At 34.7% G+C, this 9,168-nt stretch overlaps 1 protein-coding gene across 1 annotated transcript; it reads left to right on the top strand.

Moving 5' to 3' along the window:
• Positions 1-5,658: 5,658 nt before the first annotated feature.
• Positions 5,659-8,845, top strand: LOC106405499 (protein STABILIZED1-like). Its single transcript, XM_013846021.3, has one exon. The coding sequence runs from the start codon at positions 5,724-5,726 to the stop codon at positions 8,610-8,612; it is 2,889 nt and encodes a 962-aa protein (XP_013701475.2). The 5' UTR covers positions 5,659-5,723; the 3' UTR covers positions 8,613-8,845.
• The last annotated feature ends 323 nt before the right edge of the window (positions 8,846-9,168 follow it).

Genomic DNA, 9,168 nt, shown 5'->3' with positions numbered 1-9,168 from the left:
TTGAAATCAGATCATTGTAGTGTGTTTTTGCTTTTTTATTCATAGGGAAAACTGAAAAACAAAAGACTGAACTATCTATCTTATTAAAACTCAAGTACAAAATTGGAGTGTTTAGAGACTTGAATAGGACTTTTAAAAATTTGGAGTGTTTGGAAACATGGATTGCAGTCTTTTAAAAAAAATATTTTTGTTTGAAAACAAGGATAGTAGTTTTAAGAAAAAAAGTAATGGGCTTATGTTTTTTTAAAAAAATTGAAAGTTATCTAGGCCACTTTTAAAATATACCAAAATGGGTCAATCTAATTCCCTAAAATTTTTTTTTCTAAACTAACCATAAAACAAAATTTAAACTTTATATACATATTTCAAATCAAAATAATAATTCAAATTTGATTTATATCAAAAATTGATTCAAAAATATACATATATTCAAAAATGGATTTTTACTAAACTATTTTTCAATAACCATTATAAAAAAAATATTGTCAATATATATAAGAAAAATATAATACAAATCCCAATTTGAAATACCAACTCAAATTATGGTTTTCATATTTCATATTAAGTTTTAAAAATATAATATATGTAATTATTTATATGATGGTATGTATAAAATACTATTAATTATATGATTACTTATATGATGGTACATATAAAATACGATTAATTATATGATGATAAAATACGATATATAATAATGACTAGGGATGGGCTTTTGGATACCCATACGGGTTTAGTTCTGATCGGTTTGTATTTTGGGTTTTCGGGGTCAAAGATTTCAGCCTTATTAGAATGTTTCTAAATTTTGGTTTGAGTTCGATTTGGATCTTTGCGGGTTTGGTTTGGGTTTGGATAACTAATTTAAATTATTTTTAAAATCTTAAATCATTATATATTTTAAATTTCTCAAAATGTATAAATAAAATAATATATTACGTATAAATTTGAATAACATATGTCATAATACTTAAGCTTAACATATCAATTGGCTTGATTTAAAATTTTGGATACGAAATCAATAATTATTTTAAGTATTTTTGGTGATTTGAGTATACTTTAACTATTTCAGATATTTACTTTTGACTATCTATATATATTTTCAAGTATTTAAACCAATTTAAAAGTATCATTTTTGATGTTTTATATACGTTAAATCTAAAAATAATTAATATATATAAGTATATAAATCTATTTTTAGATAAATTCGGATACCCAAATACTTCGGTTCGGATCAGATTCGGTTCTCTAAATAACAAAATTTTGAATAATTAGAATATTTAATCAATTTATGTTTGGGTTTGGTACTATATCTTTGGATCGGTATCGGTTATGTTCATCGGATTCATTTTTCCAAATCCTAATAATTACATGAAAAACAAATATCAACATATTTTTCAAAATATACACCCGCGCAGGCGCGCGGGTCAAAATCTAGTATAGTTTACAGGAGAAAAAAAAACCGAACTAGAACTAATTTTCTATAAATGTATTCCCGTTATTACTACTTAACGTTGAGCCTTGTTCGATCAATTACAATCAAAAACCCAAAATAAGGTTAAATGACTGGTTCGTGACTTTGTCCTACTTCTATAGAAGTTAACTTTGAGATAGTGACGTTTAGTTCAACTCGCTTCTGTCGTGTGTTTCTATCAAAGTGGTAATTGTTGCGAAAAAAATGTGAGATTTTTTTAATACTATAAATATGGTCTGATTATTATAACAAAAACGTATCACACTATGATATAAAAATTTTAAAAATGATTTATTTTTATAAAAAAAAATCACGGTGAAGTGTAAGTCGTCTGGTACCAGTTTATTTTAAAAATAATTTATAAATCTTGTAAAAAAATATTTTGATGCGTAAAAAATAAAAATCAAGTAATTATAAACAGTTTTAACTGATATAAATTAAGATATGATAAAATTGATTTGTTTTGAAGATATATGAGTGGAAGTAGTGAATCATGAAATACTTTGGTTTAGGAGTTTGGCAAACATATGTTGTATTATTGTATGTATTGTTAGGGTTAGATTTTGGAAAACTAAAATTTTTTTTCACCTATATGTGTTTATTTCTGTGTATAGTAAACACTTTTCAAGTTTGATTTGGTTTTATGAAGTGTTTAATTAGATAATTAAGTTTAGGGGTTATGTTTAGGGTTTGGACGACTTATATTTCAGTCGTCTGTTGAATAATTTACCCGGACGACGTATATTTCAGTCGTCCAGATGACTTACTTGTAAGTCGTCTGGAAAGTCTTCTATTTTAGTTTCCCGCTAAAAATATTTAATTTCCCGCTAAAAATATTAAACTCTTCTGGACGACTTACATGTAAGTCGTCTGTTTTAATTTCTTCACCAGACGACTGAAATGTAAGTCGTCCAGGAAGTCGTCTGAGTCAAAAATATTTAATCTAATTGGATTTTTTGTCTCCCTATATAAAGAAAAATTTACACATTCTCTCTCCTCCTCTCAAATGGCTGCAACAAAAATGTAATGTTCATCATTCTAAAACTCTCCAACCTCTCTCTAATCTCTTTGACTTGAAAACACCAAACTTTATATGAATTTTTCAGTTTTGTCTCATGTATTTCTTACTAATCTATCTCTTTTGCAGGTTTTTAATCAAATGGTACTCATCTTCCATTAATTTAGAGGTAGATCTATTAATTTTAGATATGTATTTTTGTGTGTTCTATAAATGTAGATTTATCTAATCTTCCACTCATTTTCTCTATTTTTAAGTCATTTGAACGTTTTTGAATATGCAGGTTTTTCAGATCTGGATTTGATGTGCAGGTTTTCCAGATCTGGAAGACTTCTGGGACGACTTACCTGTTAGTCGTCTGGAAGTCGTCTGGACTTCCAGGAAGTCATCTGGACTTCCAGGAAGTCGTCTGGACTTCCAGGAAGTCGTCTGGACTTCCAGGAAGTCGTCTGGACTTCCAGGAAGTCGTCTGGATTTTTCTGAGCGTTTTGGTAAGTTCTTATGTCTGATTTTTCTTCATTTGGTAACTTCTTGTTGTATAAAGTTCTTAGTTTTTTCCCAAACTAAAACTCTCCAAACCCACTCTAATCTCTTTGACTTGAAAACACCAAACTTTATATGAATTTTTCAATTTTGCCTCATGTCTTTGTTACTAATCTATTTTTTTTTTTGCAGGTTTTAAATTATTTGGTACTCATCTTCCACTAATTTAAAGGTAGATCTATTATTTTTAGATATGTATTTTTGTGTGTTCTGTAAAGGTAGATTTATCTAATCTTCCACTCATTTTTTCTGTTTTTAAGTCATTTGAACGTTTTTGAATATGCAGGTTTTTCAGATCTGGATTTAATATGCAGGTTTTTCAGATCTGGAAGACTTCTGGGACGACTTACTTGTTAGTCGTCTGGAAGTCATCTGGAAGTCGTCTGGAAGTCGTCTGGACTTCCTAAAAGTCGTCTGGACTTCCTGTAAAGTCGTCTGGAAGTCGTCTGAACTTCCTAAAAGTCTTCTGGCAAAGTCATCTGAACTTCCTGGAAGTCGTCTGGACTTCTTAGAAGTCGCCTGGACTTCTTAAAAGTTGTCTGGTCTTGTCTACTCAAGTGGAATTCAAGCTTGTCTTTGTAGATGAATGATCTATAATAGTTTTGTTTATGGTATGTTTTATGAATTGCATGTATACTCTTTTAGTTGTGAATTTTTTGTAAAATCAGTAATAATGTTTTCCAAGATGTATTAAATGTGCTAACAATGTGTTTACACATTTACAAATCAATGAAATAATAGACTTCAGTAGCCTTTTTCTTATCTTTGGATCTCTCATATGCAATAATAAACTCCAATGGCCTTTTTCTCATCTTAATAAACAAGAATGTTGGTAAGAGATGGAAACAAACAATAGTAACTAGTCAAAGCATATCATATTTTTTATAAGTTTGCATTGAAAAACTTAGTCAAATTTAGTAAAACTAAGGGAGAGAACATATTTTGTAAATATGAGTTTTACATATCTTGAAGTTACTTATCACTCTTAAAAATACAAGTTATTCAAAAACTAACGTAGAAGACTTAAAAACTAGTGGAGAAGACGTGGACAACTTCAATCTAAGTTGTCTAGATGACTAAACTATATGTCGTCTGGTCAACGCAGAGGTTATTTTTGCAATTGACTTTAAAATCTGTAATTTCGGACGACTGAAAGTTAAGTCGTCTACTATTGTTTGGTTAAAAAAAAACTCCAAAAAAGCTAGACGACTTACATTTCAGTCGTCAGAGGTTAGTTTTGCATTTGACTGGATTATTTCAGAAGTTTGACTTTTTGGACGACTTACATTTCAGTCGTCTAGTGAAAATTAAAATAATAATATTTTTTTAAAAGTAGACGACTTACAGTTAAGTCGTCATAGGTTAGTTTTGCAATTGAAAAAAAAAACTTCAAGATTTAATTATATACAGACGACTTATAATTCAGTCGTCCACGAGACGACTGAAATGTAAGTCGTCCAGGATTTACGAGGTTTGACCAGAATCTCGGAAAAAAATCCTGGACGACTTACAATTAAGTCGTCTGGTGGACGACTGAATTATAAGTCGTCTGTGTATAATTAAATCTTGAAGTTTTTTTTTTTCAATTGCAAAACTAACCTATGACTACTTAATTGTAAGTCGTTTACTTTAAAAAAAATATTATTATTTTAATTTTCGCCAGACGACTGAAATGTAAGTCGTCTAGGGAAGTCAAACTTCTGAAATTATCCAGTCAAATACAAAACTAACCTATGACGACTGAAATGTAAGTCGTCTACGTTCTTTGGAATTTTTTTTGAAACCAAACAATAGTAGACGACTTAATTTTCAGTCGTCTCAGGTTACAGATTTCAAAGTCAATTGCAAAAATAACCTCTGCGTTGACCAGACGACTTCCAGGTAAGTCGTCTACAGCCAGACGACTGAAAGGTAAGTCGTCTACAGCCAGACGACTTCCCAAGTAAGTCGTCTGACGAACAGATCTGGAAAAAAACTCGATGTCATACCTTAAATTGGTGAAATAAGTTCCTTAGCATACATAAGGCTTCTCCAAGCACACAGAATCACAAACGGAAGTCACCCACCCATAATCGTTAGCTTCTATGACTCTATGAACCATAAAAATTTTAGAATCAAAATCTTGAGTTTTTTTTAGCTCATTGTGGAGAGAAAGTGAGAGATATGTTGTGTTTAGTTCACAAGAATGGAAAAAGAAGAAGGGTAAATCGATTTTAGAAGCATTAAGAGCTTCAAATTGGTTGTTCATGGTGGTTGTGGTATTGATGACAATGACAATCTTGTAATTACTTGAAGATGGTGAGGGTGAGAGAGTAAAAATGTCATTTTCGAAAAAAAAAAAAAAAAATTGATGGCATTTTCGTAAATTATATGAACTTGTGGGGTGAATAGGGCAAAACCAATTTTCAAAAAAAAAAGAAGGTTAGTTTTGTGTTTGACTTTAAGTTGTAGGTCAATTTTGCAAAAATCCCATTTATTTACGGCCTATTTCACTAGAAACGTATTTGTTTTCCTTATTTATTATACAGGTGCTTTTGGTTATTTATTCTTTTGTTTCCTTGTCCAGCACGTTTTAGAATTTTTATTTTATTTTGCTTTTAGGTCTTTAAAGAGCTCTATATATACGCTTTCCCTCGGTGGTGGATACTTTAATTTTGTTTTCATAAGAAACTATTCGATTCTTCCTCTAAGATGGTGTTCTTCTCGATTCCGAACGAGAAGACCATATCGATCAACGTGAACCCTAATTCAACCACAATCTCTGCCTTCTCACAATTGATCCACCAACGCACTCATCTTCCTCAATCCCTCATTCGTTACTCCCTCTCTCTCCGTAACCCTAACCTCCGTGACGATTCCGATGTTACCTTATCGGATCTTGGATTCGGTTCTTCCTCCACGGTATATCTCCACATCCCTCTACTCGGCGGCGGAGCAAGATTCGATCTCCTCGACTCAAACCCTCCGGCGAACTACGTCGCAGGTTTGGGCCGTGGAGCTACCGGATTCACAACCCGATCCGATATCGGATCTGCTCGTATTGCACCAGGGAAGTCGATAAACGAAGCTGAAGAGGAGGAGAATCAGAATCAGAATCAGAATCATCACACGTTTGATGAATTCGAAGGGAACGACGCCGGATTGTTCGCGGATTCCGTATACGACGAGGAGGACAAGGAAGCTGATGCGATATGGGAAGCTATTGATAAGAGAATGGATTCGAGAAGGAAAGATGTTAAAGAAGCAAAAATTAAAGATGAAATCGAGAATTACAGAGCTTCGTATCCGAAAATCTGCGAGCAGTTTTCGGATTTGAAGAGGAAGCTAGATAATGTTTCTGCTGAAGAATGGGATAGTATCCCCGAAACTGCGAATTACTCGCGTCAGAAGAAGAAGAAGAGGTTCGAGAGCTTTGTGCCTGTTCCTGATTCGGTTATTTTGGATAAGTCATTAGATTTGACTGCTGTAGGTGAAGGGAGAGGCACATTGCTGTCTTTGAAGCTTGATGAGTGTTCTCATTCGTTTTCGGGGAAAGCCTCTGTTGATCCGAAAGGATACTTGACGGAGTTGAAGACTCTTGAAGCGGAGGTTCCTGATGTGTTTCATGTCAATAGAAGTAGAGTTTTGTTAAAGAGTGTAACAATGTCGAACCCGAAGAATCCTAACGGTTGGATTGCTGCTGCTAGGCTGGAAGAGAGAGCGGGGAATTTGAAAGTCGCCAGGGTTCGGATTCAGAGAGGATGTGAAGAGTGTCCGAAGGAGGAGGATGTTTGGATTGAAGCTTGTAGATTGGCTAAGCCAGAGGAGAAGAAAGCGGTGATTGCGAGAGGAGTTAAGCAGATACCGAACTCTGTGAAGCTATGGTTGGAGGCTTCGGCGCTGGAGGATGATGCGAGGAAGAGTTTAGTGTTGCGGAGAGGTTTGGAGAATGTTCCGGATTCGGTTAGGTTATGGAAGACTTTTGTTGATATGGTTAATGAAGAAGATGCGGTTGTTTTGCTTCACAGAGCTGTGGAGTGTTGTCCTTTGGATGTAGAGCTATGGTTAGCGCTTGCGAGGCTTGAAACGTATGAGAATACGAAGAAACTGTTGAATAAAGCGAGGGTAACGCTTCCTAGAGAGCGCGGGATTTGGATTACTGCAGCTAAGGTGGAGGAAGCTAATGGGAACACCGATAAAGTGGGAACGATTATTGAGAAAGGCTTGAAAGCTTTGCAGAGTGAAGGGGTTGTTATTAACCGGGAAAGGTGGATAGAAGAAGCTGAGGCCTGTGAGAGAACCGGAGCTGTTGCGACGTGCAAGGCGATTATTGAGAATGTTATTGGTTTTAACGTTGAGGAACAAGATAGGAAGAGAACTTGGGTTGCTGATGCAGAGGAATGTGAGAAGAGAAGTTCTATAGAGACCGCAAGAGCGATTTACGCGCATGCTCTTACTGTTTTCTTGAGTAAGAAGAGTATTTGGATTCAAGCGGCAAATCTTGAGAGAAGCCATGGGAGTAGAGAGTCTCTTGACGCAGTGTTGCGTAAAGCTGTGTTGTACTTGCCTCAAGTTGAGGCTCTTTGGCTAATGGGTGCTAAAGAGAAGTGGCTAGCTGGAGATGTTTCCGGGGCTCGGGTTATTTTAGAAGAAGCCAATGCCGCGATTCCAAACTCTGAGGAAATCTGGCTCGCTGCTTTCAAGCTTGAGTTTGAGAATAAAGAAATGGAAAGAGCGAGGATGGTTCCGGGGAAAGCAAGAGAGAGAGGAGGAACCGGGAGAGTATGGATGAAATCAGCGGTTTTCGAGAGGGAACTAGGAAACGTCGAAGAAGAGAGACGATTGCTCGAAGAAGGCGTGAAGCGGTTCCCGAAGTTCTTTAAGCTTTGGTTAATGCTTGGACAGCTCGAAGAAAGGCTTAACCATCTAGTACAAGCCAAGAGAGTTTATTCGTCTGGTTTGAATCATTGTCCTCAGTGTATACCATTGTGTCTCTCACTAGCTGATCTTGTAGAGAAGAAACTGAACGGACTCAATAAAGCTAGAGTCATTCTCACAAACGCTAGAAAAAGGTGTCCGAAAGAAGACGAGCTTTGGTTAGCCGCGATTCGTATTGAACTAAGACATGGAAACAAGAAAGAAGCAGAGAGGTTAATGTCAAAGGCACTTCAAGAGCTTCCCAAAAGTGGTATCCTCTTAGCTGCTGATATCGAAATGGCGCCGCAGTGTCCTCTCCCGAAGATGAAGATCAAGGATGCGTTAAAGAAGAATTGTGTTAAAGAAGGGTATGTTACTGCATCGGTTGCTAAAATTTTTTGGAGAGAAAGGAAAGTGGATAAAGCTAGAAAATATTTTGAACGTACCGTGAAACTTAACCCGGATAACGGAGATTTTTGGGCGTTGTATTACAAATTCGAGGTTCAACATGGCTCCGAGGAAAGGCAAAAGGAGGTTTTGAACAGATGTGTGGTCTCTGAGCCAAAGCATGGTGAGAAATGGCAAGCTGTTTCCAAAGCTTTGGAGAATTCACACCAAAGTGTTGAAGTTATCTTGAAGAAAGTTGCTATTGCATTGAACAGGGAAGGCCATATATTAACTTAAACTACTCCAAGCTTTTTTCTTTCTTCTCCAATTTGATGATTAAAGCCCTTACTTGTTGTGTACTCTTTGCAGGCTTTTATCAGGTTTTTAAACTCAGTGATGTTTTGCAGGCTTTATCAGGTTTTTATTTTTATTTTATTTTTGAATAAATATTCAACTTATTTTGATTAACATTGAATTTGCCTGTATAAGTTCAACTATGTCATTCGTTTTATATGATTCTGAATTCACTACGGTCTACGAGACCTTCTACTCTGATGACACTATTTACTTTGGGGATGTATCTAGTGTGAAATTTAAAGTGGTTTTTATTAAAACAATAACCTTTTTAACAACAAAATTTATGTTAAACATGTATTTATATATATATTTTTAAATTAGTATTATTGATTTTCTAAAAATATACTTTAAATGTACGGATATTCAAAATATTTTAAATAATGGATTTGAGAAGATTATAATGAAATATTTTAAAAGAGTTTCTTAGGTAAACTCATGCTAAAAAAAGAAGGTAAACTCATGCTCAAAAACTCAGAGGCGGCTGCCTTGCCGACAA

This window comes from Brassica napus, chromosome A8 (genome assembly GCF_020379485.1).
Source record: "Brassica napus cultivar Da-Ae chromosome A8, Da-Ae, whole genome shotgun sequence".
NCBI lineage: Eukaryota > Viridiplantae > Streptophyta > Magnoliopsida > Brassicales > Brassicaceae > Brassica > Brassica napus.
The sequence above is the reverse complement of the archived record's forward strand: the minus strand, read 5'-3'. Positions and strand labels throughout refer to the sequence as shown.